Consider the following 25349-nt stretch of genomic DNA (forward strand, 5'->3'; position numbering starts at 1 on the left):
ACGTGTTCTTGCTTTCTGGCTTTCATTGTCGAGAAGGGGCTACATTTTTACGAAGGCAGAGAATTAAGATAGGGTCTACATGAGCATGGTGGTTCAGAATTAGCTACCATGGAAGAAAGGTAGAGGAAGCTGGACTGAGACCTGCCCGTGTTTTCCAGATGGCTTTCTGTTGATATCAGAGACCCCGGTGGCCTCAGTACTTTCTTTCTGTAGCCGAGGTAAAGGACGTTAGTTGATCCAACATGCCTAATTTGCAAGCCAGGCAAATGTGGGAAGGGATGGAGTTTGTGATCAGACGTTGGGACTTGGGCATGATCTCTGTGGAAGTGGGCCCTCTCCAGGGGCAGACGACAGAAGTACAGAGCTGAACTAAAATGGAGATGGGTGTCAACACATTCATTAATACAGATTACCAGAGAGTCTTTCATAAATGTATATATTCTTTGAAACCATGAGCAAATACATAAATTTCTTTTCTAGTGAGAGTGAGGGCACCCTGGCCACGGGTGGCTTGTTTCTCAGAGACAAGTGGAGCAGTGAGGATGAAGAGCTTCCTGGACCGTCCCGGACTGTCCCACCTCAGCTTGCCGGTACGACCTCATCCTATTGCTATTAGCACATTCTTGAAGAGGCTGTATTTCAGAGGTAGGAACGAAGACATTTCTAATATGAATGCAGGAAAGAGCTGGGAAAAACTTTTTTAGATGGGGAAAGCATGGTTTCCTAGGTTTTTTTTTTTTTTTTTTTTTTTTAAGAATGAAGAAAATGCTCCACATCCCACCTTCGTAAGGGTAAATTTCTCCCTTTCTTTGAGTATTTTAATATATCAATGTCAGCTTAATAAAATGAGCTATTTATATTTTCTCATACTAGGAATTAGAGATTTTTGTAGACTTGCATTATGATCTGCTTCCTCATTTTCTTAATTTTAATTTGTTGCACAGTATATACTTTATAAATAAAATAGGAACATTTTTGATAACACATAGTCATATGTTGTAAGGAAAAAAGAAAATACAGATGTGTATAAAAAATAAATCATAATACTGAAGAATATTAAAAATTTTGTGTGTATATGTATTTACATCTGTATATAATGTAAACAGAAATATAACCATGAACATATCTAGATTTATACATATATAAGTTATAAAAATTATAAAATAAAAACATTTAAATTTCTATATATGTAACATTTGTGTGTGAGGTAGGGGAAATCCCATACTTCAAAAAACCCTGGGGTGCCTGGATGGCTCAGTGAGTTAAGTCTCTGCCTTCGGCTCAGGTCATGATCTCGGGGTCCTGGAATCGAGCCCTGCATCGGGCTCTCTGCTGGGCAGGGACCCTGCTTCCTCCTCTCTCTCTGCCAGCCTCTCTGCCTACTTGTGATCCCTCTCTGTCGAATAAATAAATAAAATCTTTAAAAAAAAAGAGAATTATAGAGAACATGCATTTCAACATTAGATTGAGTGTCAAAATCTTCTCTAATGACTTTTAAATTTGGAAAATGTCAAATCTAATTAGGGCAATCTCACACTCTAATTATTAATATACAGTCTGACACAAAAATAGTTTACAAGAAAATACTTTTTAAATACTAAAGTATAATTTACATATGGTAAAATTCATCCTTTCAGCATGCAGTTCTGTGAGGTTATAGACAAAGGTCTACCATCACCATCAAGATGAGTTTCCTTCATTCTTCATCTTTCTCGTCGTCCGTCTTTTGTCGTCGGTCTTCCCTCACCCCACTGTCAGTGCCTGGCAACCAGTAATCTGATCTTGTTCTTGTTAGCTTTGTCTTATCCGAAGTGTCATATAAACAGAATCATAAATATGTGCCTTTCATGTGCCACTTCTTTCACTTGGAGCAGTGCTTGGTATTTGTTTCTACTGTTGTTTTTATTGGTATTTAATTATTTTTTCCTAAATAGCATTCCATTGTATGGCTATACCAGTTTGTTTATCCATTCAGCAGTTGAGGGACATTTGGGTGTTTCCACATTTTGACAATTATGTATAAAAGCACTACAAACATTCACATACTGGTTTTGTGTAAATCTACTTTTCCATTTCTTTAAAGTAAATCTATCTAGGGGTGGGATTTCTGAGTCAAAAGTCTATAACTGATAGACTGTTTTCCAAAGGGGCTGTACCTGTATTCATTTTATCTTTTTTCCTCCTACTCTTTTTTCTTTGTGTTTCTATTTAAGATAATTTTTACCAACTCATCTGCAAATTTATTTACTCTTTCCTCAGCTTTGTTAGTCTACTAATAAATAAGCCCACTTGAAAACATTCTTTAGCTTTCCTACAGAGTATTTATTTATTTATTTATTTGAGAGACAGTGTACTCGCAAGCCGGCATGAGTGGGGGGGAGGGGCAGAGGCAGTGGGAGAAGCAGGCTTCTGGCTGAGCAGGGAGCCCTATGTGGGGCTTGATTCCAGGACCCTGAGGTCAGGACCTGAGCTGAAGGCAGACTGAGGTGCCCATCTTACAAAGTTTTCTAGTGAGAAAATTTACATTTGACTTTATCTTCTAGTTTCCATCTCTGTTCAAATTCCGTATCTGTTCATAGTTTGTCCACTTTTTCCATAAGAGCTTAAACATATTAATCAGAGTTATTTAGAATTTCCTCTCTCATGATTTTAACACATGGGTCATATCTAAGTTTTTTCCTGTAGAATTGCCTTGGTTTTTTTTGACGTCTTTTGTCACTGCTGCTGCTGCTTCTTGTATGTCTTGTAAAGTTTGGTAGGGTGTTGATTTGGGGTGTAGAAAAGTAGAGATTGAGGTAAGTAGAATTTATGCCTGGAAATAGTCATGCCTGTTCTGCTGCTAGGCCATTAGTGTAGGTTCTTGATTTAGCATGTTTGGGACATGGGTTAGATTTTGGTTTTGTGTTGCTTTCATTACCTACGTGAACTTTTGTTTGTTTGTTTGTTTTGTTTTGTTTTCTTTAATTTTATTTTCAGCATAATTTATTTTCCTTCATTGTTTTTGCACCACACCCAGTGCTCCATGCAATCCGTGCCATCTATAATACCCACCACCAGGCTCACCCAACTTCCCATCCCCCACCCCTTCAAAACCCTCAGATTGTTTTTCAGAGTCCACAGTCTCTCATGGTTAATCTCCCCCTCCAATTTCCCTCAACTCCCTCCTCCCCTCCATCTCCCGATGTCCTCTGTGCTATTTCTTATACTCCATAAATAAGTGAAACCATATGATAATTGACTCTCTCTGCTTGACTTATTTCACTCAGCATAATCTCTTCCAGTCCCGTCCATGTTACAAAAGTTGGGTATTCATCCTTTCTGATGGAGGCATAATACTCCATAGTGTATATGGACCACATCTTCCTTATCCATTCGTCCGTTGAAGGGCATCTTGGTTCTTTCCACAGTTTGGCGACCGTGGCTATGTGAACTTTTGACTTAAAAATGTGTCAAGATTTAAATTGTGCCTAGGGTGGTAACTGCAATGCTAGAGGGTTTCTCTTCACCTTCCTGTTCTGCCCTTACTTTAAGCCTTCCCGGTGCACCTGTGGTTCAGAAGGGCTCTTCCCCACACTCATGCTCTAGTGGTAGCCTGGTACTGGCTGGCCTGCCCAGGAGGGCAGAGTTCTTTGTGGTCATAGTCCAGACTCAGCCTTTGGTAAGTTCTCTGTTCCTGGTTTTCAGGGGAGAGAGTTTTGTCCGTGATGCTATCTCTCCTCGCTGTGACATTCCAATTCTGCTTTGTATTTTTGGCAGGCTTACTGTGGGAGAATTTCCTGTTCCTTGCTTAGTGGTAGGACACTGATGATAGTATCGGTATAGGGTCCTGGACGTTTCCTGCCTTTCCTCCCGGAGGAGAGTGTTTTTCTTTAGCTATTTCTAACTGCATTGGTTCTTCACCTGTGCACAACAGAGTTTGCTGCTCGTCCTCCTTCAGCTGAAGATTTTGTTCTCTGGGGAGACGGTAGGTCCAAATGGGACTTTTTACATTTTCCACAGTGGCAGTAACTCTTCTCTAAGCCTTTGCCACTGAGGGATTCCTTCCATTTCCTTCCAAATGACACAACGCTGTGTCATTTCTTTTTCTTTCTTTCTTTCTTTCTTTCTTTCTTTCTTTCTTTCTTTCTTTCTTTGTTTCTGAGCATCAGTTGGAGGCCTACTGAGTCTGCAAGGGTGTTGCAAACTCTAGTATCTGTGGCTTCCCGAAATTCCATGCTCTCACATTAGGCCACATTCAGCCTTCAGCAAGATACTAAGTTTTTTTTTTAATCTGAATTCTTTTCCATCTTCTGGAAATCCTATCCTAAGCCATTCTCCTGTTGATTTTTTTCCCATTAATAATCTGTAACATGTATTCTTATACATATTTCCTATGTACCAGTGCTTTTTTTTTTTGTTGTTAGATTCCCTTGATAAGTCAAGGTATATATTCATTTTGTATTAAATAGATAATATCAGACTCCTTTCCAGAGGTTAGAGCAATTTATTCTTGCTCTAGCTGTTTTGAAGGGCCCAATTTCCCATATTTTTATCACCACTAGATAGCCCTTTTCCCAGCTTTTGCCAATCTGATGAATAAAAATAACAGTTCCTTGTTACTGTAATTCACATTGTCCTGATGACTAATGAGAACGAGTATCTTGTTTGTTTATTAGCCTCTTTCATTTGCATATTTGTATCCTTTACCATTTTTGTCTTATTATTTTGTAGGAACTCTTTACATTTTGGAAATCCTAACATCTTGTCTGTCTGATAAATATAAACTCTTCTCCTGCTCCATACCTAAGAAAGAAAACCTTCATAACCATTGTGGGTTTCTAGAGTGTTTAGAAATTCCTTTACTAGAAGAATGTGCAAATACTCTCTTAAATTTCTCCCAGAATTTTCATTCATTCATCCATTCATTCATTCACTCATTCATTCATTCAGTTTTACCTAGGTCATTAATCTGTCTGCTGTTAATTGCTAAGTATAGTGGACATGTAGAAAATGGACTAGACAATTAAACCAGCACCATTCTCTAAGCCACTTTCCCAATTAAATTTAAATATATGTTTATCACATATTAAATTCCCAAAAGTGTTTGGGTCCTTTTCTGTTCTCCAAACTTTTCCACTGATTGTCTTGTTTGTTCCTGTGGACATATTATTCTGTTGCGATTATAGAGGTTGTAAGTAATATCTAGAAAGACAAATCTTCCCTTAATTTCTAAAAAAAAAAAATGAATGTAAAGGGTATTAAGAGGTGCAGACTTCCAGTAATAAACAGATCATGGGATGTAATATAAAGCATAGGGAATGTAGGTGATAATATTGTAATAACTTTGATGACAGATGGTAAATAGACTTATTATGGGGATTATCTCATAATATATAAAGACACCAATCACTCTACTCCTAAAACTAATAGGATACTGTATGTCAATTATACTTCAGTCAAAAAATTTTACAGGCTGTTTGGGCTATTGCTACATATGGCGTTTTAAATTATTTTGTTCATTCCCATGTAAACCCTTTTGTTTTTTTGTTTTTTTCTTTCCCCAAATTTTTATTTAAATTCTTGTTAGTTAACATGCAGTGTAATATTTGTTTCAGTTGTAGAATTTAGTGACTCATCAGTTGCATACAACACAGCACATCACAAGAAATGCTCTCCTTAATCCCATCACCTATATAACCCATCCCCGCCCCCACCTTCCCTCCAATAACCCTCAGTTTGTTTTACATGGTGAAGAGTCTACTTCTCGGTTTGCTGCTCCTTTACTCCTCCCATGTTCTTTTGTTTTGTTTCTTAAATTCCACATGTGAGTGAAATCATACGGTATTTGTCTTTCACTCACTGACTTATTTTTGTTAGCATCATCTTCTCTAGCTCCATCCACTTCCTTGCAGATGGCAAGATTTCTTTCTTTTTAACATGGCCAAGTAACATTCCATTGTGTGTGTGTGTATGTATACCACATCTTCTCCATCCATTCATCAGTCGGTATACATTTGGCTCTTCCCATAATTTGGCTCTTGTTGATAATGCTGCTACAAACATCGGGGTGCATGTATACCCACGTAAACCCTTTTGAAATTCAGATGAGAGTGGCATGACATTTATATTCATTTGGGAAATATCGGCATTTTATGATACTAAGTTTTTCCTTCTATGTGAAGAATGAGGTGTGTCTGGAGATCAGGTATTGTGTGTGTGAATTAAAAAATGACTATTGCTTCACCTTCCAAAATCTGACATAAGAACCTCTCTTATCAACCATCTTAACTGGAAACATTTGGGAAATAGAATTCTTGGAGAAGTAGTTTAGCCTAGCCGTGTTGACATATTGCAAAGTGACCACAGTCCATCTTTTGTTAACTTGACAACCATACACATCTCTTTAAACCATGCCTAATCTCCAAATAAAATCATTATTCTTCTATCTGTGATCATACAGTTAACCTATGGGTAACTGAAAACACACTCACACCCTGTCCTCAAAAAAGGATATAAAAAATCTCCTTTTTGGTCTTTGAGTGATGTCTTTCTTCTTCAGCTGATAAATACTCCCCTTTAATATTCTGTAAAAGAAAACAAAAATATTTGGATAAATTATGAATTTAAATGTATATGATAAATATATATCTCTATATATAAAATCAGATATTTATATTGAATAAGGAAGATTTACTCGTAACTATTACGTCCTCATTTATGCAAGGTTGCAAGGTTATATCTGGTAGAACTGCCTTCTTCTACCCATTCTATATTCTCTTTGACCTCAGCAAGCACCGCAGTTGGTTGTGGTTCCTTGTCTGGTAGGGTGACACACCTTCATCCTTGAGAGGTCTAAACTAGTAACAGTCTTCTCTAAATTTAATTATTATAGATTTCTATTGACTTTAATCACTGTAAGGGCAGTCTAGTTCACTGGCATTCTAGGCATACTCCTTCTTACCCCTACTATTTCACAGAAACCCAATTTCCCCTTGATAATTAGAATTAGTTGTATCAAGCAATATAGTAACCCATCTTTGCCTGTTAATTCAGTAAGGATGAGGAACCTAAAATGGCCTAGTGGCATTCTCAACTTCTAATTCAATGGGATCATTATTGTGTTCTCTGACAGAAGCATTTCTCACTCTGTTTAGGCCTGCTTTGATTTCTTTCATCAGTAATTAGCATTTCATAGTTTTAAACATAAAAATCTTGTACATATTTTGTTACGGTTTTATCTAAGTATCTTCTGTGTTTTGGTCTATTATTAAGGGGACTTTAAAAATACTTTTGGGATCCTGGGTGGTTCAGTCAGTTAAGAGGCTGCCTTTGGCTCAGAGATCATGATCTCAGGGTTCTGGGATCAGGCCCTGCATCAGGCTCTCTGCTCAGTGGGGAGTCTGCTTCTCCCTCTCCCTCTGGGCTTTCTCACTTTCTCTTACTCCCACTTTCTCTCTCAAATAAATAAATAAAATATTGAAAAAAAATAAAAAAAATACTTTAACTTCCATCATTCATTGCTGATATATAAGAATATGATTAGTTTTTTTTTACATTGTTCTTGTATCCTTTTACCTATTAAATTCACTTGTAATTCTAGGGGTGTTTTGCATATTCTTTTTTGGAATTCGCCTATGTAGACAATAATGTTATCTGTGAATAGACACAGTTTTTTTTTTAATAAATTTTTTATTTTTTAAATTTCTTTTCAGTCTTCCAGAATTTGTTGTTTATGCACCACACCCAGTGCTCCATGCAATCCGTGCCATCTATAATACCCACCACCAGGCTCACCCAACTTCCCATCCCCCACCCCTTCAAAACCCTCAGATTGTTTTTCAGAGTCCACAGTCTCTCATGGTTAATCTCCCCCTCCAATTTCCCTCAACTCCCTCCTCCCCTCCATCTCCCGATGTCCTCTGTGCTATTTCTTATACTCCATAAATAAGTGAAACCATATGATAATTGACTCTCTCTGCTTGACTTATTTCACTCAGCATCATCTCTTCCAGTCCCGTCCATGTTGCTACAAAAGTTGGATATTCATCCTTTCTGATGGAGGCATAATACTCCATAGTGTATATGGACCACATCTTCCTTATCCATTCGTCCGTTGAAGGGCATCTTGGTTCTTTCCACAGTTTGGCGACTGTGGCCATTGCTGCTATGAACATTGGGGTACAGATGGCCCTTCTTTTCACAGTTTTATTTTTTAACTTTTCTAATGTATATGTTTTTCATTTCTTTTTCTTAACTTATTGCACTAGCTGGGATGTTTCGTTTGGTACAATGTTGAATAAGAATAGAAAGAGCAGACTTCATTTTGGGGGGAAACATTTTGTTTTTCATCATTAAGTATAATGTTAGTTGTAGGATTTTTGTGGATATCTTTTGTCATATTAAGGAAATTCTTTCCAGTTTTAATTTCCTGAAAGTTTTCATTATGAATGCATGTTGAGGGTTGTTGTTTTTTTTTTTTTTTTTTTTTTTTTTTTTTTTTAGTGCTTTTTCTGTATCTGCCGAGATGATCACATAGTTTTCTTCTTTTGTCGATATGGTGAGTTATGGTCAGTTGCTGTGGTTGATTTTCAAATGTTGAACCTTCTTAGTATTCCTGGGATAAGCCCAACTTTGTGTATTATCCTTTTTATATGTTGTTTGATTTGATTTGCTAGCATTTTATTGAGAATTTTTACATTTATGTTCATGATAGATCTTGAAATTCACCTCCCCTTCCAATTTACCCCAACTCCCTTCTCCTCTCTAACACCCCTTGTCCTCCATGATATTTGTTATGCTCCACAAATAAGTGAAACCATATGACTCTCTCTGCTTGACTTATTTCACTCAGCATAATCTCTTCCAGTCCCGTCCATGTTGTTATAAAAGTTGGGTATTCATCCTTTCTGATGGAGGCATAATACTCCATAGTGTATATGGACCACATCTTCCTTATCCATTTGTTCGTTGAAGGGCATCTTGGTTCTTTCCATAGTTTGGCGACCGTGACCATTGCTGCTATAAACATTGGGGTACAGATGGCCCTTCTTTTCACGACGTCTGTATCCTTGGGGTAAACACCTAGTAGTGCAATAGCAGGGTCATAGGGAAGCTCTATTTTTAATTTCTTGAGGAATCTCCACACTGTTTTCCAAAGAGGCTGCACCAACTTGCATTCCCACCAACAGTGTAAGAGGGTTCCCCTTTCTCCATATCCTCTCCAACACATGCTGTTTCCTGTTTTGTTAATTTTGGACATTCTAACTGGTGTAAGGTGATATCTCAATGTGGTTTTAATTTGAATCTCCCTGAGTGCTAGTGATGATGAACATTTTTTCATGTGTCTGATTTGTGGTTTTTGTTTTTGTGATGTCTTTTGCTGGTTTGGGTGTCTGGGTAAAATTGCCCTCATAAAATTAGTTTGGAAGTGTTTCCTTCTATTTTATATTCTGGAAGAGTCTGTACAAAATTGTTATTATTGCTCTCTTAAATGTTTGGTAGAATTCAGTGAAACCATCTGGTCTTGGAATGTGTTTGTAAAATTTTAAAATACATATTTGTATTCATTTTCTAGGGCTTTCATAACAAAGTGACTGATTGGCTAGTCAAACTAGTGACTGATTGGCTTACACAACAGAAATTTATTTTCTCACAATTCTGAAGGCTAGAGTCCAAGATCAAGGTGTTGGCAGTTTTGATTTCTTCTGAGGCCTCTCTTCTTGGCTTGCAGATGGCCATCTTCTCTCTGTGTGGTATCTGGATCCCATTATCTTTTTTCATAAGGACACTAGTCATATTGGGTTAGGGTACACCCAAATAATCTCATTAATTTTATTACCTGTTTAAAAATCGTATCTCCAGATATAGTTGTATTTTGGGTTATTAGAGGTTAGGACTTCAACATAAAATTCTAGGGGGACTCAACTCAGCTTATAGCAGTCTTCAGTGTTTTTAACTGATAAAGGACTATTAGATCATCTCTCTTTTTGATGAGCCTTGGCAGTTTGTCTCATTAATATAAGTTGTCTGATTTATGGAACTAGAATTGTTCATAATGTTCCCTTATTAACTTTCCAATATCTATAATATCTGAATTGATGCCCTCTCTTTTATTCTTGATTTGGTAAAATGTGCTTTTTCTCTTTTATTTTTTAATCAGTTTGGTTAGATATTTATTAAATTTTTAAATTCAGTGCTACTTTATTTATTTTTATTATTATTTTATTTATTTATTTATTTATTTAAGTTTTTTTTAATATAATTTTTTATTTTTTATAAACATATACTTAATGTACAATGTTATATTAGTTTCTGGTGTACAATACAGTGATTCAACAGTTCTGTATATTACTAAGTGCTCACAGCAATAAGTATAGTCACTGTCTCCACACGTTATTATTGTCTTATTGAACTATATGCCTTATGCTTACATTTTATCTCCATAACTTACTTGTTTTGTACCTGGAAGTTTGTCCTTCTTCTTCTCCTTCTTTTTTTTTTTTTTGTTTGTGATTTATTTTTTGTTTTTATTTATTTATTTTTTAATTTTTTATTTCTTTTCAGTGTAACAGTATCCATTGTTTTTGCACCACACCCAGTGCTCCATGCAATCCATGCCCTCTCTAATATCCACCACCTGGTTCCCCCAACCTCCCAGCTTCCGCCCCTTCACTTAAGCACCTTCATCTATTTCAGCCTCCATCCTCTGGCCACCACCAGTTTGTGCTTTCTATTCAAATGTTTTGTTATTTTTACTTATATACTTCCTTGTCTTGTTTCTTATTTGTTTATTTATTTATAATTTATTTTCAGCATAACAGTATTCATTATTTTTGCACCACACCCGGTGCTCCATGCAATCCGTGCCCTCTATAATACCCACCACCTGGCACCCCGACCTCCCACCCCTCCTGCCCCTTCAAAACCCTCAGATTGTTTTTCACCTCCCCTTCCAATTTCCCCCAACTTCCTTCTCCTCTCTATCTCCCCATGTCCTCCAAGCTATTTGTTATGCTCCACAAATAAGTGAAACCATATAATTCCACCTATGAGTGAAACCACATGGTATTTAACTTTTTATTGATCTTTTCCATGAACTAGCTTTTGATTTCACTATTATTTTTAGTATTTTTCCTATTGATTTGATTGATTTCTTCACTAAGTTCTTTCTTCTAATATAAGCATTTAATACAACAGCTTTTGCTGTGAATAGTACTGCTTTAGCAATATTCCTGAGATTTTGATGTGCTTTTATTTACATTCAGTTTACAATACTTTCTTATTTTAGTTGGCCATAGCTGGAAAATTTTGAGCACCTATGCAATGTAGCATTGGATTTTAACTCAAAATATAAAATAAATATCTGTGAGTCCATACTAATATAAACAAATAATTGAATATGTAAATAAATGGGGAGAAGAAGCAAAACTCCCATGAAGAAGAATTCCAAATAAATTGTGTTGATATTCCACTCTAAAGTAAATGGAGCAAAACTCCCCACCCCTTAGGTGTGGGTTGTACATAGTGATTTTTTTCCTAAAGAGTACAGTATGGAAAGAGGGGTAAAAAGAGTAACTTTATAGTAGGGAAACATGATACACAGCTACAGCAGGTGATTAAGGTCAACATCAATAGTAATCAGTCATGTTGATAGTAGGTACCCTTGATATATTATGATGAACATGGCACTTTACCTCTGTGATCTTCCCCAAAACTGATAACCACAGGCTAATCATGAGAAAAACGTCAAACAAATTCCAGTAGAGGGGCATCCCAGAATATATCTGATTATTACTCCTCAAACTGCCAAGGTCATCAAACACAGGGAAAGTCTGAGAAAGCTTCACAGCCAAGGGGAGCCTGAGGAGACATGAGAGCTAAAGGCAGTAAGGACTCCTAGATGGGATCCTGGAACAGTAAAAGGCTATTAAGGAAAACCTAAGAAAATCTGAATGAAATATGGACTTCAGTTAATAATAACATATTAATATTGGTTTGTTAACTCTAACAAATGTACTATTCTCATACAAAATGTCAATAATAGGGGGAACTATAGCAGGGGATATATGGGAACCCTCTGTACTTCCTGCTATTTTTTTGATAAACATAAATCTATTCTAAGTTCTGTATTTTTTTTAAGTATTCTCTAATTTCTCTTGCGACTTCTTTGATCCATAGGTTATGTAGAAATACACTTTGAACTTTCCCTCTCCCTCTCTTTTTTTTATTACTTGATTTTATTTGCACTAAGTGGCAGGCACAAAGCAATCCTCCTTAGTAAAGTTGACAATTAGCTTCACTCAACACTTTTAATAATGCACGTAAAAGAAAAGTATTCATCTTACAAATTGTTCTGCAATCCAAATACACAATAGCTTGGGAAAGAACGTTTAGAAAACAAAAGCCAATGTAAAAAGACAGATTAAAACAATAGGACAATACAGGTTTCATATGGCTTTAATTTTACAGGTTTTTGGTTTTTGTACTGTTATCAATGTCGGAAATCTGTTCCTTCAGCTGGCTCCATTGCTTGGGATTCAAAGAATTACCTTTTCTTCCACGTTTCATTTCGTCTTCTGCATCCATCCAATATTCTCTAATATCATTAGGACTTTCCCTTTAAAGTCCCAAACACTGACATACCTCATTTTTCCAATCTGGAATATGTTATCATCTCTGCTACTGTGGATCTGCTTAGAGGATGGCAGGGCTCTTGAAATTTCACCAGCCTTTTGGTTCTTCACAGGTTTTTCTGGAGTAACTTGCTTTTTCCCCTTTAACTTTTTGTCAACCTCACTGTCAGAAATGCTGCCAGAAGAGTTTGAAGAAATAAGTTCCTTTGATTTAGGCATTGCTCCATTCTCTCATTCCAACTGCCTTCTGCTTGCCCGCTTGCAACTCTGCTTTGGCCTTTCTTAATATTTGAAGATTACCCAGATATGTCATTGATTTTTAGTTTAATCTCAGTATGGTCCAAGGGCTTAATTTATATTAATTCTTTTTAATTTGTTAAAATACGATTTTTGACCTAGAATATGGTCTATCTAGTGAAGGTTCCATGTGCAGCTGAGAAGAATTTTTATAATGTTGTAGGACAGAATGTTTGATAAAGTTCAGTTAAATCAAGTTGTTCAGTTTTTTTCTGTCCTTCCCGAATTTCTGTGTACTCGTTCCATTTGATTTGTGAGTGAAGTCTTCAGTTATAATTGTGAATTTTCTTTCTAATTTTAGGACTGTCAGTTCTTACTTCATGTATTTTGGAATTCTTTTAAGTGCATACACATTTAGCATTGTTATGTCTTCTCTGTGATTGATCCCTTTATCATTAGTAATTATTTTTTTAAAAATAGGTTTAATTTTTAGAGAAGTTTTAAGTTTGCAGCAAAATTAAGCAGAGGGGACAGAGATTTCCCATATCTTCACTGCCTTCACATATGCGTAGTCTCCCCACCATCAGTATTCCCCACAAAAGAGTGGTATATTTGTGACAACTGATGAATCTACATTGACATATTATCACCCGGAATCCATAATTTACATTAGGGTTCACTACTGGTGTTGTAAATTCTGTGGGTTGGGACAGATGTGTAATGACAGGTGTCCACCATTATAGTGTCAAATGGAATAGTTTTATTGCTCTAAAAGTTCTCCTCATTTCCCTTATTCATTCCCCTTTTTCCAGTAATGACCTTTTTAATCTTGGTAATGTTCTTGGTCTGAAGTCTACTTTGTTGTTGGCATATTTTCTACTATTAATGTAGCCACACCAGCTTCTTTTATTTGTGCTCCCATTGTATGTATTTTTTCATCCCTTTACTTTTAACTTGCCTACATTTTTGTATATAAAGTGGTTTCTTGTGGGCATTGCCTGGTTGGGTCTTGCTTTTTCACCCAATCTCCCAATTTCTGTTTTTTTTTTTTTTTTTTTTTTTTTTTTTAAATTAGGGTATATATAGACTGCTTGTGTTTATATCTACCATCTTTTAACTCTATCATCATGCTAATTGTTTTCAGTTTATATTTCTTTATCTTTTTTCCTTTTGTTTTTTTTACTTCTTTTGGATTATTTTGTAATTACATTTTATTTTCCCAATTGGCTTATTAATTATACCTCTTTTAAAAATGTTCTCTTAAAAAAATAAAAATAAAAATGTTCTTTTGGTCACCCTAGGATTTATAATATACATCTTTAATTTCTCACAGTCTGTTTTTTCTATCTTCAAGTAACATTATATCACTTCACGTGTCGTATAAGGACCGTCCAATAGTGTCTCCCTAATTTCTCCCATCCATTTTTGTGTGATTATTGTCAAACATTTTAATTTTACATAACAAGAAAACATTTTATTTTTACATAACAATAATCATGAAATACATATATACTGCTTTTGTTTTAGGTAGCCAGTTACCCTCCAGAGAAGTGAAAATAAAGGGAAAAAATGAATTTTATACTTAGCTACATTTATGGAATATTTAGAACTCTTTATTTCTGTGTGAAGATCTAGCTTCCTGTTCTTTGATATATTCTTTCCGCCTGAAGATTTTCCTTGAACATTTCTTATGGTGCAGGTGTGCTGTTAATGAGCTCTCAGTATTTGTTTTCTGTGCCTTCCCTGACTCTTTTTCTCTTTCAGTTTGAGTAATGCCTATTGACCTATTTTTAAGTTTGTGGATTCCTTTTCTTTTCTGTATCAAGCCTATAGATAAGCCCATTGATAGCATTCTTTATTTCTATTTTAATGTTTTTCATTTTTAGGATTTCTGCATGGATTTTTGTGGTTTCCTTATCTCTGATGAAATTTCCCATTTGTTTATGCATGTTGTCCACTTTTCCACTGAAGCCTTTAGCTTTGATCTTAGTTATTTAAAATTGTCTGATAGATTTTTTTATTATGTTATGTTAGTCACCATAGAGTACATCATTAGTTTTTGATGTAGTGTTCCATGATTCATTGTTTACATATAATACCCAGTGCTCCATGTAATCCATGCCCTCCTTAATACCCATCACCAGTCTAACCCACCCCCCTACCTCCCTCCCTTCTAAAACCCTCTGTTTGTTTTCCAGAGTCCAGAGTCTCTCATGGTTCATCTTCCACTCCAATTTCTCTCCATTCATTTTCCCCTTCCTTCTCCTAATGTCCTCCATGCTATTCCTTATGTTCCACAAATAAGTGAAACCATATGATAATTGACTTTCTCTGCTTCACTTAATTTCACTCAGCATCCATGTTGATGGAAATTTGGATATTCAAATTTTTGATTTGATGGCTTTTCTGCTGGCTGAGTAATAAATATTCCATTGTATCTATGTATTGTATCTATCCATTATAACCATTGTATCTATGGACCACATCTTCTTTATCCATACATCTGTTGAAGGGCATCTTGGCTCCTTCCACAGTTTGGCTATTGTGGACATTGTGGCTATAAACATTGGGGTGCATGTGCCCCTTCTTTTCACTACATCTCTATCTTTGGGGTAAATACCCAGAAGTGCAATTGCTGGGTCATAGGGTAGCTGTATTTTTAATTTTTGGGGGGGGGAACTCCACACTTTTCAAAGTGGCTGCACCGATTTTCCTTTCCACCAACAGTATAAGGGGGTTCCCTTTCTCCATAACTTCTCCAACATTTGTTGTTTCTTGTCTTGTCAATTTTTGCCATTCTAACTGGTGTGAGGTGGTATCTCACTGTGGTTTTGATTTGAATTTCCCTTATGGCTAATGAGGATGAATACTTTTTCATGTGTCTGTTAGCCATTTGTATGTCTTCTTTGTAGAAGTGTCTGCTCATGTATTCTGCCCATTTTTTGACTTGATTATCTGTTTTTTGGGGTGTTGAATTTGGACCCTCAACTCTATTGTCTGATAGTTTTAACATTTATGTCATATCTCTGTCTGGTTCTTTTTATTGCTTTATCGCTTGACCTTTTTTCCCCCTTTTACTTGCTTTTTAGTGTGCATATAATTTCTTCATTGAAATCTGGGTGTCTTGTGTTTTGAGCCTGAGGTAAATAAGAATAGACATACCTCTTCATTTTGTAGGCAGTCAACTCATCAGTCTGATGAGTTGAATCTATTTAGTTAGGACTTGAGCAGGGTTTGGGTTTTAATGTTGCTGTTCTTACTTTTAGTGTATCACCAGCTTCAAATTCCTGTATTGTTACCTTGTGCATAGAATGGAAAATACCACAGTTTTTATTTCAATGTCTACCCTTTGCTTAAATCTCCCCATTACACCTGCACCTCAGAGAAGGATCCTGTCCCTGACCTTGTTTATTCCCCAGCAATAGAGTGCTCTTATTTGTAATTATGCTACTTGCTAACAAGTCGGGGGTGGGAGTACATTCTTTCTTGTCCTTGTTCAGTATCAGTTGTAGGCAGGGGCAGGTCTACTTGGTTCTTGAGATGGTGCCCTTAATTACCTGTCCTTTCTTTAGGGTAGAGGATATGTTATAGGCTGAGCAGAGGATGATTTCTCCCCTCCTAATTCCCAATGTTATTGTGTCTTAACCTGTGCTTTGTGGATAATAGGGTTTGCTGCCCCTTTCCCAGCTTATGCGTTTGATCCTTAGGAGAGACAGAGAAAAAGGAACTGAATGAGGCATTGTACCTTTCCTACAGAAGCTGCTGCTTCCCTCTCCAAACTTGTATCATGAGGGAAGATTTCTTGAGTTCCTCATCCTATCTTAAGTTTTTCTTCTGAACTTCTAATGAGGCCCTTACATATGCTATCTTTTGTTTTTGTTTTTGTTTTTAAGATTTTATTTTCTTATTTGACAGACAAGAGATCACAAGTAGGCATAGAGGCAGGCAGACAGAGGGAGAAGCAGGCTCCCTGATGAGCAGAGAGCCTGATGTGGGGCTCGATCCCAGAACCCTGAGATCATGACCTGAGCCAAAGGCAGCAGCTTAACCCACTGAGCCACCCAGGCGACCCTCTTTTTTTGGGGGGGGGGTTTCATCTTCTCTCCTCTTCATTAATTTATGTACACATCTTTGTCCTATGAATAAGCTCATTTTCAGCTGTCTACTTTATTTCTTGTAGTCTTTGATTTAATTACTAATTCTATAATCACGTATTTTTGACCTTTATTTTCTTAAGTCTAAAAACTTATTTTTCACCTCATTCTATTTTTTTAAAAATTTTTATTTAAAAAATAGTTCTGATACCCAACGTGCCTGAAATTCAAGTAAAGGTTTCTTGGAATCTTTTGGGAAACTTTGTCTTTGCTTTATTAAGAGAGAGGTGTGAGCAAGAAAATTCACGGTTCTGGTTGCTGTTGACAATTGTCTCATGAGCTGAGGAGAATCTAATATTTTTTTTTTAAATTTTTTATTTTTTATAAACATATATTTTTATCCCCAGGGGTACAGGTCTGTGAATCACCAGGTTTACACACTTCACAGCACTCACCAAATCACATACCCTCCCCAATGTCCATAATCCCACCCCCTTCTCCCAAACCCCCTCCCCCTGGCAACCCTCAGTTTGTTTTGTGAGATTAAGAGTCACTTATGGTTTGTCTCCCTCCCAATCCCATCTTGTTTCATTTATTCTTCTTCTACCCACTTAAGCCTCCATGTTGCATCACCACTTCCTCATATCAGGGAGATCATATGATAGTTGTCTTTCTCTGCTTGACTTATTTCGCTAAGCATGATACGCTCTAGTTCCATCCATGTTGTTGCAAATGGCAAGATTTCATTTCTTTTGATGGCTGCATAGTATTCCATTGTGTATATATACCACATCTTCTTGATCCATTCATCTGTTGATGGACATCTAGGTTCTTTCCATAGTTTGGCTATTGTGGACATTGCTGCTATAAACATTCGGGTGCATGTGTCCCTTTGGATCACTACATTTGTATCTTTAGGGTAAATACCCAATAGTGCAATTGCTGGGTCATAGGGCAGTTCTATTTTCAACATTTTGAGGAACCTCCATGCTGTTTTCCAGAGTGGCTGCACCAGCTTGCATTCCCACCAACAGTGTAGGAGGGTTCCCCTTTCTCCGCATCCTCGCCAGCATCTGTCATTTCCTGATTTGTTGATTTTAGCCATTCTGACTGGTGTGAGGTGATATCTCATTGTGGTTTTGATTTGTATTTCCCTGATGCCGAGTGATATGGAGCACTTTTTCATGTGTCTGTTCGCCATCTGGATGTCTTCTTTGCAGAAATGTCTGTTCATGTCTTCTGCCCATTTCTTGATTGGATTATTTGTTCTTTGGGTGTTGAGTTTGCTAAGTTCTTTATAGATTCTGGACACTAGTCCTTGAGGAGAACACGGGCAGCAACCTCTTCGACCTCTGCCGCAGCAACATCTTCCTAGGAACAACGCAAAAGGCAAGGGAAGCAAGGGAAAAAATGAACTACTGGGATTTCATCAAGATCAAAAGCTTTTGCACAGCAAAGAGAATCTAATCTTTTAATAGCAGTTGGTCTCTGGATAAGAATCTCGGTTTTTAATGACATTTTTAAAAATTGTGGTAAAATATACAGAACATAACATTTACCATCTTTCACCATTTTTCAGTGTACAGTTCAGTGGTATTAACTACACTTTTATTGTTGTGCAACCAACACCACCATCCATCTCCAGAACTTCTTCCTCTTCCTCAACTAAGCTCTGTACCCATTAAATACTAACTCCCCATTCTCCCTCTCCCCAGCCTCTGACAAGTGCATTATACTTTCTGTATCTATGGATTTGACTACTCTAAAAACCTCATGTAAGAGGTCATTCTGGTTTTTTCTTTTACTTTTAATCTCATTTAAAATAATTTATATTCTGAGGGTGCCTGGGTGGCTCAGTCAGTAATGCATCTGACTTTTGATCTCAACTCAGGTATTGACCTCAGGGTCCTGAGTTCAAGCTCTGTGTTGGGCTCCATGGTTATGGAACCTTCTTTTTTAAAAAAATAGTTTGTTTAAGGGGTACCTGGATAGCTCATCGCTTAAACATCTGACTCTTGATCTCAACTCAGGTCTTGATCTCAGGGTCCTGAGTTCAAGCCCCACATTGGGCTCCAGCCTGGGTGTGGAGCCTATAAAAACAATAAAATAATTTATATTCTTATTACTTCCTCCTACAGACAATAGATCTACAATGTAGGTTATGTTCCATTCAGAATGGATTGAAATGTTTTTGCATATCATATTGCATTACTCATTTTTTCCTTCATCTTGTGTTTTATTTCCATCTTGTTCACTAACATGTATAGTTCTTCATCTCTTTGATTTTGCTGTTTCAGCATGAATTCTTTTCTTTTTAAAGATTTTACTTATTTATTTTACCGAGAGAGAGAGAGCGCATGTGAGCACACAAGCAAGAGGAGTGGCAGACAGAGGGAGAAGCAGGCTCCTGCCTAAGCTAGGAGCCCGATGTGGGACTTGATCCCAAAACCCTGGGATCGTGACCTGAGCCAAAGGCAGATGCTTAACTGACTGAGCCACCCAGGTACCCTGGCATGGGTGAATTCTTGTTGATTCCCATTCTATTTGATTTGGTTTGGTTAGTTATCTTCCATTATAAACACTTTGAGGGCTAGATTTTGCCTGAGAGGATAATGACAAGTGTGCAGAAGGGTTGGGGGAAAAGAGAAGAAAACTGAATGGGTATAGATGAGTCATGTTGCAGGTGTTATAGACTAGTTTACTCAACATTGATCACATTCTCCTCCCAGTGTGTCTTCCTTTATGGTCCAGGCAAGAATACTAAAAATTACATTTCCCAGAAATCCTGGCCATTAGTATGGGTTTGGCCAGTTGTATGCACTTAGCCAAGACTGAGACATGAAGAGAAGCGTCTAGGCTGCTGGTCCAAACCACAACAGACATGGCATTCTTAGCATCTCATTCTAACTAAGGTGGTACATGATGAGCCAGCACTCATAGTGGTGGCTTTCTGATTCCTCTGTGATTGTTAAAGTAGTGTCATCTAGGAGCTAAAGATGACAGCAGTGGTGTCCAACTCCCCCAGATTCCTCATTACAGCAAAGCTAGCTCTTCTTGTGGCAGACCATTTTGTGGTGTTATTTTTGGACCTTGATGAGGGGAAGCTCCTGTTCTTTTGACCTGTCCAATGGTGTCAGCACTAGATAGCTAGATAAAATCCCTTTCTGTAAATCGCCTTTCTTCAAAAATCCCTTCCTGTAATGATTGCCATGATCTTCAGCTGAAGCCTGACCTATTCACCTTCATTGGAATTCTTGGACCAGGCCGCAATAAAAAGAAACCAAATGAAAATGATGTTAATGATAAAGAAATATACTTTCTCCCATAATGGAAGTATAGAGGTAGGCAGTATTCCACATTCAATATGATCAAATTGCTCAGTGATGTCATTTAGAGCATAGGTTTTTTTGTGTGTTTTTTGTTTTTTGTTTTTTTGTATTCAGTTCATTCCTTTTATGTCACGTGGGGCTTATAGTAATAATCAGGGCCATAGTTATACTTCCGGACTTATGTCTGGACAGTTGATAGAGATGAGAGAGAAGCTTGCTTCTTTTGCCCATGAGCTTTGAATAAACTTATCCTTACTTCCCATTGGCTCGAATCACCTACATGTCGCTGAATTATTTACTGGCAAGGGAATTATTGTGGAATGATCACACATGGCTCTACTAACCATTAGGGTAGAATCAGTGTTGTGGGGGGGCAACAACAGTGTCCATTACTGTCATTCTACCTTTTCATTCCCCTCCTCCTTCCCTGCTCTCAGCTTCTGTTCCAGCAAGGCTGGAATATGTGGGAAGCTCTAAGGATTTTCCTTCTGGGAATCAGTGATGATCAAAATGGCTTGTACTCTCATGGAATTTTATTCCCCCCTCTGGGCTTCCTAGGCCTCCTCTCATACTAAGGTTAGAGATATTTGTGAGAAATTTTAGGATTTCTATGACTGTCTTTCCCAACCAACAGTCCCTTACTCCCACCCCTATAGAGAGCTTTTGGTTGAGTAAGTTTCCAAGACAAGAAGGGTTTTATAAGGCTATGCATATTTTTAGAAACCTCTTTTGTATGCCCACTCTTTTGTGGAATTGCTTTTTTATAATATTTTTTGCTAGTATTAACTTGAATTTTGTTCATATTAGTTGGCTTTGGAAAGAGATTTGGAGAACTGGCTTCACTTGAGCACATTACCTCAAAATCCTGAAATTGAAAAGATATTCTTTTAGTATTGACTTCTAGATTTATTGCATTTTTAAAAAGATGTTTATTTATTTATTTATTTGTTTAACAGACAGAGATCACAAGTAGGCAGAAGGGCAGGCAGAGAGAGAGAGGAAGAGAAGCAGGCTTCCCGCTGAGCAGAGAGCCCACTGCAGGGCTCAATCCCAGGACCCTGGGATCATGACCTGAGCTGAAGGCAGAGGCTTTAACCCACCGTAGATTTATTGCATTTTGGTCAGTGAACATGATCTGCAAAATTGCAGATATTTGAAATCTAGACTGTCAACATGGCCTAGAAAATCATCATTAAAATAAAAAACCTCCATGTGTACTATTAAATAGCATGTATTTGCTTCTGTTATTTTTGGTTATACATGTATAACTATATAATGTATATAAAAATACTTATTATCTATAATTATATTGCATGTTATATATATATATATATATATATATATATATTTAGTCTTATTAATTATATAGAACCTCTCTGTCCTTGGCGGGTATGTGTGTATTTGTGTTGTGTGTGTGTCTGTATGTGCATATGTGTACTTGATCTGTTTTAGAGTAGGACGTATGTTAGACTTTCCACATCTTCTCGTTTCAGACTGCAGAGACTTTCAAATACTTGGTCTGAAGGAGGGCAAAATTTCTCACCTTTTCCCATCCAAGTCATGTTTGTATATGCTTGCCTTAGCATAATTGTCAGTTCATATACTTAATTCACACTATAAAGCAGAACAGTTCTCAGTCTATAGCATCTTTTATATTTATAGCACTTAACATTTTTTTCTAAAAATAGGGAGTTTTGTGTAATTTCAAGGTACATGATCATGATTTTTCTGAAACAAGAGTTCTTTCTTTCAAAGTAATAAGCTCTTCACTTCTGGAAAAATAAATTTCCAATAATCTTTAAGTGTCTGTGTCTTCACTTAAGAGAAAACACAACAAAATAAAATCTCCCTTCATATGCGTATGAGTAACTTAAAAATGTGAATTTTTCTTTTTCTTAGGTATACGAATTGTTTCTGAAAGGGAGCTAGCTCAGTTGGCTCAGGTTCGACCATTATTATTCAATTTTCATGAGCAATCAATCATCAAGGATTGTTTTAAAATGCTTAAGAAAAAAGTAGCAGAATATGAAATCCTCCAGGAATTTATGGTAAATATTTTGGTCTTAACAAACGTCTAAATGTGATTTTCCATATTACTAATAGAGGGTTTTTTTTCCTTTTTTTATCTTTTCTTTTAGCTTGAGTACTTTTTGTTTTCAAATATTAAGTCTATTTTTAAAGTACTGGGTTTATATAGCAAAATAAAGTAAGTTAAATATCATAAAAGGTTATAAAATGGATAAAGTCTTTGTTTTTCCTCTCTTGAGTTCCTAGGCCTCCTTTCCACTATTAGGTTTGTCATGCAAATTTCTGGAAAACTATTGGCCTTTACTAATTATTCTACCTTTTCTTTCCTTTTTTTTTTAAGAAAAATATCTCACATAGGAAATAATTTCCAAAAATATTATTGGTACATATAGATCTGTCTTATTTTTTTATCTCATTATTTTTAAGTCTTGCATAATGTAGTTAATTATATAGATAAAGACCTTCGTTTCTTTGATTAGTCCCCTGTGATGAACACAGATTGTTCTAGTCTTTGTTCTTTATGAATAGCAATTACCCCTCTTTATATGCTTGTGCTTATGTATAAGTATTCTTATAATAAGTTACTGGAAACACAACCAGTATTTTGTGCTGTCAAATTTTTGATTTTTGCTTATCTCTTATATTGACAAATGACTTCGTGTAGATTTATATTGACACTTATTTGAGAACAAGGGAATAGCTTTCCATATGTTTTTAAGCCTTTTATATATATATATTTTGGTGAAATGTTAGTTCCTATTCTTTGCCCAATTTTCTGTTTATTCTTTTTCTTATTGATTAGTGATTTTATATAATGAAGAAATTGTCTCTTTTGTATGTGCTGTATGTGGTAAAATTTCCCCCTTGTTTGTGCTACACAGAAGTGTGCATGTACACACATACACATTTAGTTAGAAGAAATAGCTAATTTTTAGTGGTCAGATACGACAATCTTTTGGAACTTCAGGGTATTCTGTATCCTTTAGATGGCCTGTTTTACTCTAGGATCATAATAATTACTTGATGTCTTTTTCTAATATTTTTTGAGTTTTTAAATGTATAAATCTTTGATCCAGCTAGAATTTAAGGTATTTGGTAGCAACCCAGCATTAGATAGCTATCCTGTTGTCCCCAGATCCTCTTGAAATTGTGCTTCAGTGATATAAAAGGCCACTTTTTTATATACTGAAGTTCTCTGTAAATTTTAATTTATTCTTGGATTTCTTCTATTGATTTATTCATGTACTAGTACCAAACTCTTTTAATTAGTGTAGCTATGTTATCTTTTATTATTTGTTAACACTAATCTTCCCTTAGTACTCTTCTTTTACAGAATTGTTCTGCTTTTCCTATAGATATTTTTCCAAGTTAATTTTATAATTGGTTTGCATAAAGATAAGAAAGGTAAAAATCTGATCTATTATCCTACTGCTTAAAACCTTCACTAGCTTCTCATTTGCCATGCCAGTAGTTGCCAACATTTATTTAAAGACTGGTGGTGCCAAGAGTTACTGAAGAGCTTTTGAAAAGTACAGATTCTCAGGCTTTATCCGCAAATACTCTAATAGAGTAGAACTGGATACATCTCTACTTCTTTTGTATTTGAAACAAGGCCTTCCTGGGTAGTTTTAGTTTCCCTCTGGGCTAGATTATGTTCTCTCTGCTCTTGTTACCACGTATTTACTTTATTTGCCCAAGAGGAGATGTTTGCCCCATGCCTTTATTCCTGTCCTTTCTGCCTGGAGAGATAACCTGCTCACCTCTGCTCTCCTTTCCTTCCACACACACAGACTTTCATATGACTAAATTCTGATGGCAGTCATCAGCATCTTGTGGCATTGATCACTCCTCTGACTGGTCTGAGAGCTCCTTAAAGATGGGGTCATTTTCAGACTCATCTTTTTATTCCAATATCTAGAGAAGTGCTGGGTATGTACTAAATGTTCAGTAAATGTATACTGGTAATTAAATTTTTTGAAAGGAAGAATTCTTTTATGTATGTATGTATGTATGTATGTATGCATGTATTTTTTATTATGTTATGTTAGTCACCATACAGTACATCATTAGTTTTTGATGTAGTGTTCCATGATTCATTGTTTGCATATAACACCCAGTGCTCCATGAAATCCATGCCCTCTTTAATACCCCACACCTCTTGCCTCTAAAACCTTCCGTTTGTTTCCTGGAGTCCATAGTCTCTCATGGTTCATTTCCCCCTCTGATTTCACCTCATTCATTTTCCCTTCCTTCTCCTAATGTCCTCCAGGCTATTCCTTATGTTCCACAAAGAAGTGAAATCATATGATGATGGACTTTCTCTGCTTGACTTACTTCACTCCCCCCCAGTTCCATCCATGCCAATGCAAATGGTGGGCATTCATCCTTTCTGACTGCTGAGTAATATTCCATTGTATTTATGGACTATATCTTCTTTATAAATTATTATTATTATTAACTTAATTATTTTTATTTAAAGTCTTTTTTAAAAAAATTAAATTTATTTATTTTCAGCATAACAGTATTCATTATTTTTGGACTACATCTTCTTTATCTGTTCATCTGTTGAAGGGCATCTTGGCTCCTTCCACAGTTTGGCTATTGTGGACATTGATGTTATGAACATTGGAGTGCATGTGCCCCTTCTTTCACTACGTCTGTATCTTTGGGGTAAATACCCAGTAGTGCAGTTGCTGGGTCATAGGGTAGCTCTATTTTTAACTTTCTGAGGAACCTCCACACTGTTTCCTGAAGTGGCTATACCAGCTTGCATTCCCACCAACAGTGTAGGAGGGTTCCTCTTTCTCCACAACTTCTCCAACTTTTGTTGTTTTTTGTCTTGTCAATTTTTGCCACTCTAACTTGTGTGAGGTGGTATCTCACTGTGGTTTAGATTTGAATTTCCCTGATGGAAGAATTCTTTAATTAGTATCCTAGCTATAATTCCTTCATGGGGCAAGGAATAAATTGTGAGACTGTTTTTTGTTTATATATTTATATATTTTTCTTGCTGTTATTTTATTATTTTTGTTTATAAAATGATAGATTAA

The 25349-nt window shown here is 36.4% G+C and overlaps 1 protein-coding gene and 1 pseudogene across 6 annotated transcripts in view; one reads left to right on the top strand and one right to left on the bottom strand.

Annotated features, from left to right (window-relative positions):
- Positions 1-25349, top strand: part of FRMPD2 (FERM and PDZ domain containing 2) — a 219170-nt gene that overhangs the window by 162006 nt on the left and 31815 nt on the right. For 4 of the 6 annotated variants that reach the window (XM_013063166.2, XM_013063170.2, XM_045068704.1 and 1 more), the window contains 2 exons: positions 481-590; positions 22171-22319. In XM_013063166.2, the coding sequence (XP_012918620.1) occupies positions 481-590; positions 22171-22319 (259 nt within the window). The remainder of the gene's footprint in view (positions 1-480; positions 591-22170; positions 22320-25349) is intronic. The other 2 variants (XM_045068705.1, XM_045068706.1) reach the window with 1 other exon arrangement.
- LOC106007166 lies at positions 12442-12830 on the bottom strand (annotated as a pseudogene).

This window comes from Mustela putorius, unplaced genomic scaffold (assembly GCF_011764305.1).
Source record: "Mustela putorius furo isolate JIRA1106 unplaced genomic scaffold, ASM1176430v1.1 tig00003909_pilon_pilon_pilon, whole genome shotgun sequence".
Classification (NCBI taxonomy): Eukaryota; Metazoa; Chordata; class Mammalia; order Carnivora; family Mustelidae; genus Mustela; species Mustela putorius.